General features: G+C 47.9%; 1 protein-coding gene across 5 annotated transcripts in view; it reads left to right on the forward strand.

Annotated features, from left to right (window-relative positions):
- znf536 (zinc finger protein 536) overlaps window positions 1-16,247 on the forward strand; it is a 167,018-nt gene that overhangs the window by 117,189 nt on the left and 33,582 nt on the right. For 4 of the 5 annotated variants that reach the window (XM_031569617.2, XM_031569619.2, XM_031569618.2 and 1 more), the window contains 2 exons: window positions 3,678-3,836; window positions 9,571-12,991. In XM_031569617.2, coding sequence (XP_031425477.1) covers window positions 3,678-3,836; window positions 9,571-11,543 — 2,132 coding nt within the window. In that variant the 3' untranslated portion in view covers window positions 11,544-12,991. Of the gene's footprint in view, window positions 1-3,677; window positions 3,837-9,570; window positions 12,992-16,247 lie in introns of those variants that run through there. The other variant, XM_012814938.3, reaches the window with a different exon arrangement.

Below are 16,247 nucleotides of genomic sequence, written 5' to 3' on the forward strand. Positions count from 1 at the left end.
AAATCAAGTCTCCCCGGGCGCATTTTTAAAAGCCTAATGCCTTTCAAATGATGTCATCACATTTTACCTTCTTTCTCTCTCTTCCTTGCTTTTGCTCCCCCCCCCCTGTCTCTCTCCCCTTTTCTATATCTGAATGTTTTCCTACACGTCTTTCTCAATTCCTATTGGTCGCTGCAGAGGAAGAGAGGTCAATGGCTTTGACAGAGCACATGACACATTATAATAATGGAGAGGGGGGAGACATCTTGTGTTTTTATGATTCTGTTTTTTTTTCTCTCTCCTGAAAGTGATATCACAGTAATCAAAACCGCAGAACGATTTAGCGTGGAAGTGTGATTGTAAGAGCACCATTAAGGGAGAGGCTTTTTTTTTTTCACTGGGTTGTTTCTTTGTTATTGTTTTTTTTTTTTTGTCATTAATGGGAACAGGGTGTGGTCTGTCTGGAGATGTTCAGTGGATGATTTCTCAGACACACACACACACACACACACACACACACACACACACACACAGACAAACACACACACAGACACACACACACACACACACACACAAATGCAGATATTCTCACTTGAACTGTGGCATTGAAACAAACACAAAAACACACATACAGTTCAACAATTAAACACACTATTTCTTTTTTTCTCTCTCTCTCTCTCTCTCTCACACACACACACACACACACACACACACACACATACACATACACATACACACACACTCACACACATCCAGATGTAGAGAGGGTGTGTGGCACATGTGAGTGTTGCCGTGTGTTTAGCAAGGCTCCTGTGGCTATCCCCCTGGTGGTAGCTGCAGTTTTTTATTGTGTCACTCTGAGCGAGCTCTCGGTGTCAGAGATGCGGCGTGGCTGACAGCAGGCGGAATGACTGATACTCATCCTCCTCCCAGATGGCCTGTACAACTCTGCTCCAATCTGATCCCGGCCCTTTGTTCTGGCATGTTCCATTACATTTGGGTGAGCCCAATAAAGGCCGGCAGCCCGGGAGCTGCTCTCAGATCAGGGGCGCTGAATAATATCCGTGCAGCTGCATGGCGTTCCTCCACTTCTCCCCAGCACAGGCAGCAGGTCCCAGAATCCACCGAAGCTGATGTTAAAAAATCAAAACAAAAAAAAAAAACATTAAAGAACTTGTTTAAGAAAGCTTGAAAAATTACAGGTGATCATGACGGTAGTTAGTTAAAAGGGATCTTGATAGCAGTTCACGCTAATAATGAAACGAGCCAACACTCCTAATTATTGGATTAATCAGTAGTTAGCTGTCTCTGATCCAGATCAAGTCAGGCTGTATTTTCCTTACGTGTAATCAGCCTGTCTGGGAACATATTTAAAACTGTCTTATGCCCACAGGCACATGATAAATCTGACAGAAAGCAGCCCCTGAGAATTATTGTTTCAAATCCCTAACAAGGTGAAATGTGGCAGCGTTTGCTTTAGTCTGACAATCGTTTTAATAACTTTTCTCCAACTGATTTCTCCCCCCTTTTTTGCATGGGAAGAGAAGGAGTGGAGCAATGGAAAATCAATAGGCTGAAAATAGTTGGAGGTGGTGGGCTATGGAGAATGTCCCAGACCCCCGCTGCTGAAAGATGACGCGCAATATATGGGGTGACCTTCAAATGTCATAAATGTGTTGTGCAATAAACTGTCAATATTTGTGGTTATACGGTGCGGGATGACTTTTACAGTAATTGGAACAGCCGTATTAAAAGCTGAGGATCAGTCAGCTGATTAAAGACAGCCTTGCCGGACACCCATCGCCTGTGTGTGTGTGTGTGTGTGTGTGTGTTTGGTGTGTGTGTGTGTGTCTGTGTGTTTATGTGGTGTTCCATGTCCAAAAATACAGCCGAGAGGTTGATACACAGTGTGTCTGGAGAGATGATGGAGGACGGCGCTTAGTCTCCAGTGACTGAGAGAGGAGGAGAGATATGCACTGGAGAGTATATGTTCTTCTGCTTTACAGCATAGGTACCCTATAGTGTATAAGAATAGGCAGATGTGAAAACAAAGAGGCCATAACAGGTGTATGTTTCAGATAAACAATCTGTTCACATAAACAGACCTATTTTGTACATTAATATGTATATTCTTTTTAGATGCATGTACTGTATAAATGTGTACATCTGTGAATGTGTGCGTGTGTGTGTGGTGTGTGTGTGTGTGTGTGTGTGTGTGTTGTATACATGCACGTCTATGTGTGTGTGTGTGCTAAGGTCAGTAAACTGGGGCACACATTGTGTCCCCTCGCTGCTCAGAGCTAGCGCTCGCTGTCGAAATGGCAGGGGAGGCAAATCACAAGAACGTGATCAGTCACGAGAGTTGGAGAGATGCTGACTTCACTCTTTCTCTTTTAACTTCTTAAATCTCATTTGATTCTTAAAAGAGGCTGGAGCAAAAGGGAAAGATTACTGGAGGGAAAAGCTTTTGATTGTGTCAAATGGTTGCCTAAGTGGGTTGCACCATTCACTGACTCGCATGCCATATCATGTGCCACCACAAGGAAAAAAAAAAGAAAAGAAAAGAAAAAAAAAACGAGAGAAATGCCATTTTCTTTCAGCCTTATTTGTGCCATTGTGGGTCATGCGCCGGCCGCCTCGTAACCCAGGCAGGTGCGGAGAGCAGGGTTAGCGCAGGCCTGAGACCGGGGTTTGTTTTGTGCCCAGTGTACTGGAGTCATTCTCTCCTCCTCCTCCTCCTCTTCCTCCCTCTCCCTCTCTTTTCATCTCTGATGTCCCCCTTCAGCTGCACTGGGACATGTGGGTCATTTTTTCTTTTTTTCGTTTTTAGCTTAGTTGTTTGTTGTCACTGTTGATTTCTCCACTCGTCAGATCTTTGGAGTCACCTTAACACCATAATAGCGAAAGGCACCCGGCTTCAGATAACACAGAAAGGTGTGAAGTGCAGGGTTATGTGGGGCTGGGTAAGGGGTGAGGCGAGGAACTCGGAGGGGAGGGGGGGCGGGAGGGACTGCTCCTCTTTGCGTGGCAGCGGAGACGTTTGGCGGCGTGGGTGTCTCTGGTTAAAATTGAATTCGCCGTAGTTCATTATCTCTCGCGAGTGGGATTGTTGGTCTTGACACGTTCATATAAGTATTTGGCACGGTGGCAGCTCAATCAGGCCAGGGTCGCTGTTATCACCCTCTCATATCTCTGACGCCAGCGACGTCACCTGTCAAAACCAGGGCGCTGCAGCAAACGCAGGGCCCTCTGCTGACATCGCCGTTTCCTTTTTGGTATTGTTCATTTCGACACAATCCGCCATATGCTACCCCGGCGATGATGATAGCGTGGATAAAACATTCAGGTGTTGGAACAGAGGCACGGGAGGGAGGCGGGGGGGGGGGGGGTCGGACCCGACGTCTCCAAACAAGGCTGAAAGCTTATGAACTGTCAGCGTTCTGTCAGCCGCGAATGGCTGGGAAAAATAGCTGCACACGTGAACCCATTGAAGTGTTTGACTTTGTGTGGCGTTGGCAGATTTGGGTGGCAAAAGGGAGGAAGACAGAGGAAAGGAGAGAGGGGGAAAAAAAAATCCTCCTCCTCTCTTTTTCTCTTTCACACACTGCTGGTTTGAAGTGACACTGAACACTCATTTTGTGTCTCTCCACCTCTCCACCCCCCCCTCCCAACACTTCCCTGCCTTTGTGTTGTTACAGATGTGGGAGACGACCTGACAAAGAGCGCAGGGGCCGCGCAGCCCCCCACGCCCCAGCACAGGGAGCGCGGCGTGGGCTCGGCCATGAAGGACTGCCCCTACTGTGGGAAGAGCTTCCGCACCTCCCACCACCTGAAGGTCCATCTGAGGATACACACAGGTGAGGCGTCCTTCAGGACAGAGCGCCGCGCTCCGCACCTGACCCACCCACGCCGGTACCCACAGCCAAGCCCGCCATGCCGTTTGCCAGCCTCCCCTACCTATTGGCACCGTGTAGAAGTTGTCCTTGATTAGAGTAATGATGTGGACACAGGAAGTTCAATGGCCAAAGTGGGACCCCTGCTGCTATAACCCCACGGCAAAGATAATGCTAACTGGCAGGCAGAAATGTCCTAGTTAGCATGAGACCACCAGCTCACCGCTGAAGTGTCCCTTTACCACAGGCAGAGAGGAAAGCACAGCATTGAGAAAACAATAGGAGATAAACGGCCATGTTGACACAGCAAAGATATTTCCATATTGAGTCAGAGTGATAACCTAACAGTTGATTCTGCATGGACCTCAGTATATGGTCCTGAGATGCGAACTGTCCTCATTACAGTGTTTCATGAGGATGAAATATGCACTTTCACCAGAGTCCAGTGATTTTTCACAGCTGTATTTGTTATTTGTGCGTGACCCTGCACCACCTCTCTGAAGCGCTGTGTTGATACCAAACCCCTTTATCCTTAAAACCCTCATCTTAGACAGCAGAGAGAGAGAAGAAAATGAACGTCAGTGTAGTGCCAATAAAGGTATGGCCTGTGCTCGCCGAACTTAAAATGGAAATCACTCGCAGCTCAGGAAATCATTTTTTTTTTTTTTTTTTTGGTATGTGCTTAAGAGGCAGCGAGGAGAGACCACCCAACGTGCATCCGTCCCCACTAATAAGTAGCACATACCTCCGCTCTGGCAGGGAATTAGGGAGTGATTGCATGGCAGGGCCCAGCATTTGCTCACTGACGGCTGGGAATCCCCCAGCTAAGAGCCCCCCTCTGTCCAGACGCCTGGCCGGCCAGCGCCTTCTCCTCCACCCCAATCCACCTCCACAGAGCGGGCCGCTCAAAAAACTGGGGGGCTTAGACCGTCCACATCGCCCAGCGACAGGGGACCAAGGGCTAGCAGCGGGGGGAGCTGTGTTTCTAACCCAAGGAGCATGAGTTATGCTTGCTCTGAGTGGAGGGTAAGGGTCCCCCAAAGGGCCATATTTCAGCAGAGAGGAAACAGAGGCCCTAGTCCCTGAGCCTCCGTTAACTCACTCACTTGCTCGCTCCCTCACTCACTCACTCACTCACTCGCTCCCTCACTCACTCCCTCACTCCCTGCTCCAGTCCACGTGCACTGAGAGGAGCTGAGGAGCAGCCGGTCCGTGCAGCAGTGCAGCGCGGGCTCCTGCTCTGATGCCTTCACAAGCTGTGGTCCATCTTTAGCAGTAGGACACCACGCAGTGTTTTCCTTTGTGAAGAGAGACTGCAGGGTATGTGGATGTCTGTAGCATCCACGAGACGGCTCGGGCATTAAAGGTCCATATTGCCCCCCCCTTGACACAAACGCGATTTGACACACAAATGACAGAGAAGCTCCCTCCAATACCCTGGCACTAGTGCACGTCACAAAAGGATTGCTTACTGAGAGGACCTTGTGCATTGTGCAACATACAATGTTAGATTAATGACTCACTAACATTTTGCTGAAAGGAATGAAGTGAATTTAAATTTCTCTAAAAGTTAAAGAGCTAATGTTACGGTATTAATTTCCTCTCGAACAGTGAGTGGGAAAATATCCATTAGCGAAATTAAGCACAGTTTCTAGGTAGCTAACATTGTGCAGCGTACAGTGTGGGGCCATAGTTAATGAACACTGCAGAGGGTGATATTTCATTATACAAATTAATGCTCACATTTTAATGGGAAAGTCACATAATGAATCTAGGCTTCAGTGACAGCAATTAGAGACACAGATTGTCCCCTTCTGGACAAGGCAGTATTTAGCAGTAAGCAGCTGTGTGTAAAAAATAAAAAGGTCCTTACTCTTGACAACGGGTGTGCATGACTTGAGGGTGAAAAGAACCAGCACAGTTCACACTCACCTTTATTTAAAAAGAGGGACACGCGAGCCGGACTCCTCAGTTAACCTTCATGATGGAAAGCTTTGTCCTGGGGCTGTGTCAATGTGGGGACAAGGACCTGCCCCTTTTGGATTAGACGGCGTATTTCACCGCTACATTATGTAGTGGTATGAAGGCTAGCAGCTGAGCCGGGCTGATGATTTGCAGTTGTTTCAGTGCATTACTAAGGTGGTGTGCATTTTGGTCTTGGCAGAAATAATGTGTTCCGTGTAATAGTGTGTACTACCAGACATGGCCATTTAGATTCTTTTAAAAAAATGTGTTGGCCAGGGCTTTTTTCATTCGAGATGGATTCGTGGTACAATATGTTATACATTTGGATGTTAGTATAAATAAAGCCAGTTACTATAGGTGTGAGGTAGAGCCTGCTGGATAGCTACTCTGGGTTTCAAGTCTCAGTCCAAATAAAACCAAAAAGAGGCACTTGTTCCCCCTCTAGTCAATCTCCCCTCTCCCCACGGAATGCAAGCTGCCTTTTCACTATTATGTAAAGCCATATGGAAATTCATCTTAAAGTATGTCATATCTATTAACCATTTTAATTGCCCTTCTGTAGAGGCTCTGGGTGTTTATTCTGAGTGGTTACTATGGAGTCGTGACAAATCGCACAAATCCAGATGAAATCAGTTTGAGCCGGACTTCTTCAAGTGCAGCTACCCACAGCACTGTGTTTAAAAAATGAGAAAAGTTGGGAGATGATAACGAATAAGTACCATTCACCGACAAAAGCCCTGCTGCATTTTCCCTGTCATACAGGAACAGATGGCAATTAGATATGTTTTTTCCACACCATTTTTATTAAGTCAGTCTATCAACAACAGCAAGGGAAATCAAACATTCCCCTTTTTCTCTCTTAAATTATGAGAAATAGTCATTTCTCTACCTCTCTGCCTTGGCGATCCATTATGTTTTTCAGAGGTTGTGCTGTTTGTGTGGATATCAATTAAAAGTGGATTAACGGGTACATAATGACCTTTAGCAGTAAATTGTGTGTAATGTTGCAAGGCAGGATACAGTATATTCCCCAGATGTCACACATGCCCCTGACGTATGATGGAGCAGATGTCTTACTGAGCCCAAATGGTCCACAAAGAACACGCCACACACACACACTCACACATACACACACACACAAACAGAGAGAGAGAGAGAGAGAGAGAGAGAGAGAGAGAGAGAGAGACACACACACACAGAGGGACTTATCATGCACAAATAGTTAACATACAACACTGCACAATGGATTATGTATCGTGTTGATTTCTCTCTCTCTCTCTTTGTCTAGATATAGGCATTTTTATGCCATGTTTATGTTTGTTTACATACATCTGTTTACTGACATGTGACGCATATCTTCAGCAGAGATCGTGGATAGCAACCTTACATGTGTATTTCTTTTTCTCTGACAATGTCTTTAACAATGGATCTGAGCTAGCTCACAATGTGAAAAAAGGAAAGAAAAAAGCAGATCACTCTAATTTGGCTTTAATTTTGGGCCCAGAATATAATTTTGTCCAGTTAAAGGAATTGAGAATGATCATTTGCATCAGGGACGTTTCCTTATTAAATCAGGCCAAGCCCCTGTTATCCTGCTCACAGGATAAGCACTTATTGGGTTAAAAGCTCATCTCGTATGGTTTATTTTAAATATAATCCTCAAACGCACTCTTGTGTAAAAGAATAATAAAAAAAAGCTCTGGTCCTCTTGTCTTGCCTTCTCAGTCATTCCCTCTGCCTCACTTCTTTTTCATTTTTTCTTTCTTTCTTTCATTCTTTCTTTCTCTCTTTCTCTCTTTCTTTCTTTCTCTGGTATCAATATTGTATTGAGTTTGTGTTTGTGCTCCTTTATTTGGTAGCTGTGCAGTGGGTCTGCAGATCTTCGAGTCTTTTTCTGGAATGGTGCCCTCCAAATAATGATAAATTACTTGAGCAGTATGCCATTTGCTAATTATATCCATGATTTAGTACAGAGCGAGACTTAAATCATTCAATTCAGTCTTGCGTAACAATGCAATATTTTTTTTTCAGGTTAAAAATGGTTTCCATGTGTATAATCTAAACATTTTATAGCTATATATACACGCACACAATACTTGACAAACATCCTTTTATTTTTGGATTTTTCCATTCCTCTCCCCTCTCGGCTGTGGCTGCTGCCACAGCATTTCATTTCGGGCGCGTTACCATGGTTCAAAATCAAGCTTAGCATTTTGTTTATTGCTTATTGATTGCAAATCTGGCTTTAATTTTGGCTATACTATAATTGCTAACAGGATATGTTTTATGCTAAAATATTGAACTATCGTGTACAGAAAACAGTGGTTCCCAAGTGGTATAACTGTTGTCAGTTCTCTTCACAAACCTCATGCTTTACACCATATTTCCTGGTACATCTTCTACACAGTACTGCAATGCATCTCCACTGTTTTCCAACTAAAAGCCACAGCTCCTGTGCTCCATCAGTGACTAGTCATCTCATCTTCAATGGAAGTTGGGTTCAGTAACCATAGATAATTCCTCCAGTACATTTGAAGGATTTATGAATGATGTTTACACCACATAGCCTTGGCTAGCTTCCCTGTGCTACAGTCAGAAAGTATCATCAACTGTCCAAAGAAACAGCCATGACTACCATGGTAGCACACTTGACCTCCATCTTATGAGACAATCAAGAGACAAACCCCGAATGAAAAGAAAGTAATACAAATATTGATTATTAAAAAGTAAGCAAGGCTATCAAATGACTAAAGGTGAGCTTAGATATGTTTTGAGGATTTGAATAAACAATGTTAGAAAATGCGTTGCACACACTTCTGTCGCAAATACTTGCTATTCACCACCACTGTTTTGTTAGAAGACAAAACACTTCTCGTCTCGAAATATAAAGCTGGTTATGCTTTTGATGCAGTTACACATTCAACTTGTTATATTCTAAGAGCGAGAATGCCTGTCTGTTATGCATTTCATACTGTTCAAATGTACTAATTCACATATTGGAACAGGTCTTAGGTCTCTGAGGAGAATGCCCATGTGTTGCGCATATGCACATTTGTGTGTGTTTGTCTCCATTTATATTCTTCTCTCAGCCCTAAACGAGGGGCTTTCATCGTCCACATTTGGGTCCAGGAGGTCAGAGTGCGTTCCCCCGGGAACAGAGGGCTTCTGCTGAACGTGATTTATCCTTTCCATGATAAACTGCAAATAGAGAGCGTCCGAGAAATCACTGCCTCACCGCCAAGACAGACTCCTGACAGCAACCAAGGCCAAGGGAAAGAGAGGGGGAGAGGGGGGGGGGTGAGAGAGAGCTGGAGAAAGAGAATGAGGGAGAGAGAAAGAGAAAGAGAGAGAGGACACCAACAGGCAACAGCGGGCCTCCACCAGCGCACAATCCCCCATGCAAACAGAGATAACATCCAGACAGTTTTGTTGTCAGCTGAAAATATGATCTCTGTAGTGGACTGAAGGCACCATATGGTGAAATGTTTTTTATTGCACCGACGTGAGTGATGGCTCACTCGGCAGAGCTGGATCGAGCTGGATTCACCCGCGCTGAAAACCTACCCAACACCCCCCCCCCTCCCCTTCCTGAATGTAAGCTGATGCACGAACTGTTTATTGAGTGATGAGCACTGTTGAATGTTAAGGATCTTAGGCTGAAGAGTTGTTGTAATGATGTTATCTTCCTTTCTCTCTCCTCTCCCCTGTCGGTCTCTCTCTGTCTCACCATCAGGTGAGAAGCCCTACAGATGCCCTCATTGTGACTACGCTGGCACCCAGTCCGCCTCGCTCAAGTACCATCTTGAGCGCCACCACCGCGAGCGTCAGAACGGCGGTAACGGCCCCTCGGCCAACCACCCACCCACCTCCTCCTCCTCCTCCTCCTCCTCCTCTGAGCACAAGGAGGACCATGGCAAAACCGGTGGCGCCGTGTTCGCCCGACCCGACGTCCTGCGTGGCGTCTTCAAAGGCATGATGCCCACCAGCCTGGACTTCCGAGGCGGCCAGCTTATGCCACACCAGTGGGCCCCGCCCAGCATGCTCTCCCCCAGAGAGAGAGAGCGAGAACGGGAGCGAGAGCGCCATGGCCTGGGTGCCGACTCCACCCCCGAGACCGTGAAGAACCCAGAGGCCCCAAACACCGGCGACAGCCCAGCCAGCTTCTCTGACCTGGGGAGGGCCTACCAGAGTATGGTGGGCAACGGAGTGAACTTCCAGGGTTCCCTGCAGGCCTTCATGGACAACTTTGTCCTGAGCTCCCTGAAGAAGGAGAAGGAAATGCGGGAGAGCCAGCTGCAGAGCCAACTCCAGGCCCCGACTCAGCACTACAGCCTGGAGAGCGGCGAGCCCAAGGCCAAGAGGAGCGTCAACGAGGGCAGCGGGAACCTGGAGGAGAAACACGCCACCAACGCCAAGCCCTCTGACGGCAAGGGCAAGCCCGAGGCCCGCTCCCAGTACGAGCCCCTGGATCTGTCCGTCAGGCCCGACACCGTCTCCCTGCCCGGCTCGTCCATCACCGTCCAGGACAACGTGACGTGGCACAGCTGCCTCTTCTGCTCCTTCACCACCGCCTCCATGGAGCTGATGGCGCTCCACCTGCAGGCCAACCACCTGGGCAAGGCCAAGCGAGGCGCTGTCACCAGTGAGGGCAACGACACCCTGCTGGGTGAAGCCTCCCACACCCTAGGCGGCAAAGGCCCCCTGTTGGCTCCTCTATCCCTTCTGCACCACCACGAGGGCGGCGCCTCCAGGGAGAGGGACGTGGAGTCTGGGGATCTGAAGAGCGCCTGGTCCAACCACATGGAGCATCCCCCGCACAAGGCCTCCATGGGAGACTTCTCGAGTGACTTCTACAAACCCTTCGGAACCCTGTTTGACAGCTCTGCCCGGGACCCCCAGGGGCCGCTGGGATTCCTGGAGCAGCAGCAGGCACAGGCGGGCGACGTGGGCGGACCTGGTGGACCGGGCGGCCCCGGTGGCAGCGCTTCCCTGGACGAGCTCTCGGACAAGGCCTCCTGCGGCGAGATAGAGGCGTCCGAGGAGCGCGTCCAGTCCGACGGGGAGGAGCCCGGCAGGGAGGAGACCCCAAGCGGCCCCACCTCAACCAACACCGCTGAGCGACCAGCTGGCTTCAACCACCACGAGGAAGAGGATGAGGAGGAAGCCGAAGCCGAGCATGAGGAGATGGAGATGGACGACGACGACGATGACGACGACGACGACTCCCTGCCCACGCAGGTGCCACTGCGCAATGAGTCACCGCTGTCCGTTAAGGACGCCCTGAGATCCAGGGGCTCGGCGGGTCCCCATAGCCACCGTGCGGGGCCCTCTCCCCCACAGCCCCCAGCCCTGGAGAAGCAGTGGCATCAGCAGCAGGCGGGCATGGGTCTCCTTTCATCTCACGGAGGTCCCCCAGGGCTGCTGAAGCCTGAGCAGGCCCATCTCGAGCAGCAGATGAACATGCTGTCCGTCCTGAGGGCCTACAGCTCCGAGAACCTCGCCGCCTTCAACGGAGGCCTGGCCAGCAGCACCAGCGGGTCCGGCGGCGGCAGCAAGAGAGTGGACGCACCCGGTGAGTCAATCCCCCCCGTGTCTTGCCTTCATACTGTCGGCTCCCAGCTTATTCCCACAAATCCACTCACACACACACACACACACACAGAGATGACAGCCACAACAGGTTTGCCTCGATGCACACATGCATAAAAAAAGAGATTACAAATAGTCAAGTTATTCAAACAGACACAGTGAATTCATCCGATACTTTTTTTGAAAAAAAAAAAAAAACTCAAACAAACAACAGACCCTTTGCTTTTTCCTGGCAAGATCAAAAGAAGCCAGATTTGCTCTAAAGTGATTTCAACCTTATTTCAAGCAAGTTTAGAAGCTATCGGCCGGGCGAGCAGCCACAGATTAATCTTTATTACTAGTTGATATTACCTGAGCTCTCGCTCTCGCTCCCTTTCCCACCTCCTCTCTCTCTCCCCCGACGGTGCGGGGGGAGAGGAGAGGAGAGCAGAGGAGAGGAGAGCAGACCTGCAGCCAGTCAGAGGACCGCCCCCCCCCACTGCTCCCCATGTCATCTCCAGCACACACCGCTTAACTATCTTAGCTTTCATAAAGCCCTCTCCCAAAAGCCCATTACTTTATAAGACCCAAAGATCTATGACCCTGTGAAAAATGAACTGTCAGCTTTCATGATTCTGCTAAGGTTACTGCTGCTTCTCCAGACTCCAGAGCGGTTCGGAGTGCCCTTTTGGAATTCTTTGGCAATAAAAACAGAGAGAGAAAAGAGAAAGAGAAGAAATAGCAGAATAAAAACAGAAACTGCCCAAAGAAAAGAGTGTGTCATGTTGGAGTGGAGAGCTCAGTGTTAAAGCAGAACTTCAGTAAAATCATTTCCATAGTTTTTTTTCCCCATTCATTTATAATATGTCTATTTTATCATTTAGTACGTGGTGCACAATTCATATGCCAATACGTCTCTTCGCTCTTGTACTCAGAAAGTGATTAAAATGTGACTTTAATTTCCAAACTGTGGGTTGAAACATACTGTTCATTTATTTCTTTCACTGGTAGGTTCATTTCTTATCATTTTCAAATATTGCTTAGTGCGAAAGACATTAATTTATTTTCCAACAGGATAGCAACAGTGCAAATAGATACAGGAATTAAAAAGGAAGAAACAAACTTTTATGTTTTTTTAACAGAACCATTTTCATTAAATTACTTTGTCCTCACAAATAACTTTTAAGTACTCTGTACATTTGTTTAATTCTGAATACGTTTCGTAGAAATCTGGAAATTAATTAAAACTGTCGTAGAGCTCCAGCAAGTACAATCAAATCTGCTTAGACTTAATTCCTAAGGTTTAGCTGGTGTTAGATATATGTAACTGTATTTTAACAAACAGACAGATAGATTAATTTCCCATTTTTCAACGGTTTGATGGGATTTTTTTAATTTCCGTGTAAATCAAAAGGCCCACACTTTTCCCAGGCTGTGATAAAACTGTAATAACATAGTTGCGTTACAAATAGCAAACTGATAAACTGCAGGTGTTTAAATAACACGAGGGGCCAACATCTTGTTTAAATGAGATTGGGTCAGCCCTAACGTGGATTTTTCTTTTGGCTTTAATAGAACTGACATATCAAAGAAAGTGACGAAAAGGAAAACAATGTGCGCCTCCGTCTCTGGTCAAAATAGTTTACATTAACAATTCATGCCGCCCCTGACCTTTCAGTTATGGAAAATATGTCCGTCATGGAAGGACCTGTTGCATTTTTTATTTTCTGAGGGGGGTCATTCACAATGATGGAAATGAATGCCCCTTTTCTGTCTACTTTGTGAATGTCTGGTGTTGTAATGTCCTGGTGTAATCAAAAGCCGTTTGAAAAGTAGCCTTGTGACGTACTGAAAAGCCTGACCTTTATAGATAAGGCTTTGTCTCTGGAACAAAAGTTTTTTGTTGTCATTTTTTTCCCCTTAAAGCATGACTGTCTCAGTTGCAGGCCGTGAGCGAGGGCAGAGGAGTGAGCTGGCGCTGATGTTCAACAGGGTGACAGCGGGGACACACCTCACTAATCTGTGTAAAAAGCACGCCATGACAGGGAGAAAAATAGCCATATTCTTAAATCATGTGTGTGAGGCCAGCCTTGGGGTGGCATTTTGAATACAATGCAGAGACTAAGCAGATTTGTGTGAGTGTTTTTGTCTGTGTGTGTGTGTGTGTGTGTGTGTGTGTGTGTGTGTGTGTAACAAAGTAAAAGCTGGAAAAGTATACAGTAGTATTGTTCCTTAGTTATCACAAGTGTCCTGTTAGTCCCCATGTGTCTCAGATTACATACACATAATCGCTAGACTAATGCTTAAAGGTTCAGAACAGCTTTACTGTATGTGTATGTGTGTGTGTGTGTGTGTGTGTGTGTGTGTGTGTGTTAGTGTGTATGCGGGAAGGAGGGGGGCGGCGTATTTGTGTGTGCGCATTTCTCACTCTCACTCTTTCACACACACACACACACTCACACTTCCCTCTCCATGTACTCTCTCTCTTTCTCTCTCTCCCTCTATTTCTTCTTTCTTTCTTCTATCTCTCCTCGCTGCTCTTTTTGCACAGCTGGGTGGAGTGGAGCCAAACCATACCCCTTCTCACTCAACCCCCTACAAAGTTCAGTCTCCTGGCAACATCCACGGAGAGACCTCACAAGTATACAGAGGTGACAGGAATACAGTAAACAGCATTTTCCCCAGCCGGGCGAACGCTCACAATGCATTACACACATAATCAAGCCAGGATACAAACTGGCCGCGCACGCAACAAGACAGAAAGGCAGGCCGGGCCAGGGGGAAACGACAGCCGTGTGGAAGCATTAGTCTTATGGCGCACACAAACTCCTCCCACTCAGATATGGGAGTGAGATCACTGCAAAGTCTCTGTCATGTCCGTCTTTTGAGCTAAAAGGCCCCCAACACACATACAGCATACCCCCCCCCCCTCACACACACACACACACACACACACACACACACACATACACACACACACACACACACACACATACACAATGTTATATAGTACATAGCCCCTCGCTGGCTTCCATGAGCTGGGCCCCCCACAGGGATGTGGGTAAGGCGTGCTCTCTCTGCTGTTATTTGGGTCCTGGTGTTGCAGGGTGGCTGGATTTTCCAAATTCAATTCAGATCGGGCAAAATGTGATTATGTGAAGTGGCTTTGCATTAGGTTTGTATGCAAATAGTGCATAAATCATTAATATGTGGAGACCCCCGGCTGATTGGGGCCTTTTGAGCGGCACAGACCAGTGCTGGCCAAGGAGATGATGCCTTAAGCACCGTGACACATACACCCTCTCCTACACACACACAGATGAAGATATACAGACCTACACGCACACACACACACATCAAGTCAGACTGCCAGGGTAGTATAATTTATCTAGTGTTATGGGATAGCCCTACAGGAAGAGTTCTCTAAGAAACTAACTGCTCAAAAGTCTTTGTGAAATCACTGTAGCTTGGTGTTTGTTAGTCTCGCTTGTCCTGAAAGAAAAAAAAAATCATCTCGGCGTGGACTCCTCCCCTGTCGTCTGGCCGTATCTGCGGTGCAGTCGATTGGACATGCATTGTTGAGAAAGCCTAATGGCCGGGTGCCATTGTGTGGGCCAGTCATTGTGTAAGTGTATCGCATAATCAATACTCCGCCGTGTCAGAGGCATATCTTTAGCCATGCATCGCCAAGTTTTTGGGTGTTGGGGCCTCTATAAACAGTGTAGCTCATAACCTCTGGCTCTCCCTCCCACCCTCCCTGGTGTTAATGGAGCCCAGGCTGGCCCACAGGTGGCTCCAGCGCCCTCTCCCAGCCTCGGTGTAATGTCCCGGGAATGCTGCGCGCCCGCGCCCGCGCCCGCGCCCGCTCTCTGTCTGTGGGAGATTGGCATGCTGGAAAGGCCAGGTGACGAAGGGGGCAGAGAGGAGTGGGACGGGGCATTCAGATTCAGGGGGATGAGAGGGAAAAACACATTTAGCGTGAAGCACCTCTCAGAGAGAAGAGGAGAGAGAGAGAGAGAGAGAGAGAGACAGAGAGAGACAGAGAGAGAGAGAGATGCATTCTTCATCTCCTGTTTATGTGCCCTGTTGTCACTGCTCCGATAGTGCTGTTGTTGTTTGTGGTGTTGTTGTTGTCGTTGTTGTTGTCGATTGCTAGGCAAACACTTAACTGGATTCACCTGCCCTCTGGCTCCATTAGCAGGAGTGAGAAATGGCTCGTTTCGCTCTTTTGAGAGTCGCAACAAGTGCGATCCAACACCACCGCCGCCGCCGCCGCGACGCGCTAATGGGAGACGGAGGCTGGGGATCCATCTCCTCTGCCTACCACAGCTGAGGGAGGGGGTGGGGGGTGGGGTTGGAGCAGGGCCGGGGCGAAGGTGAAGGGGCAGCCTGTCACGTGAGGTGCGTGGGCTGGGAGCGCCGCGTGCCTCGCCTGGGGCTGACGTCCTCCCCTGTCACAGATGCACTTTCAGTGGACTGTGAGGAGAGGTGGACCCCGCACCCTCCACTGACTTTTACCACACCGTCAACACATTCCTCTGGCCCGGCCGTAGAGGACACGGAGGGGCATTAAACAGAGGCCGCAGAGAGAGAGCCCAGTAGCGGGGAAGGAGGGATATTTGCTCTGCTAGAATGAGACTGATACTGTCATACACTACATTTATATACTGACACTTTCTTCGAGGGCTTTGGTAGCTACGGCAATATACTCGTGTCTAACATGTATACGTGTGTTTTTGAGTGTGGACGTGCACACGTGCATGTTTACGTGTGTGTGTGTGTGTGTGGGTGCACGCGTAGTTATGTGGGGGGTTCTGACCTGTGTGTTCAGAGTTCATAAGG

This window comes from Clupea harengus, chromosome 6 (assembly GCF_900700415.2).
Source record: "Clupea harengus chromosome 6, Ch_v2.0.2, whole genome shotgun sequence".
NCBI lineage: Eukaryota > Metazoa > Chordata > Actinopteri > Clupeiformes > Clupeidae > Clupea > Clupea harengus.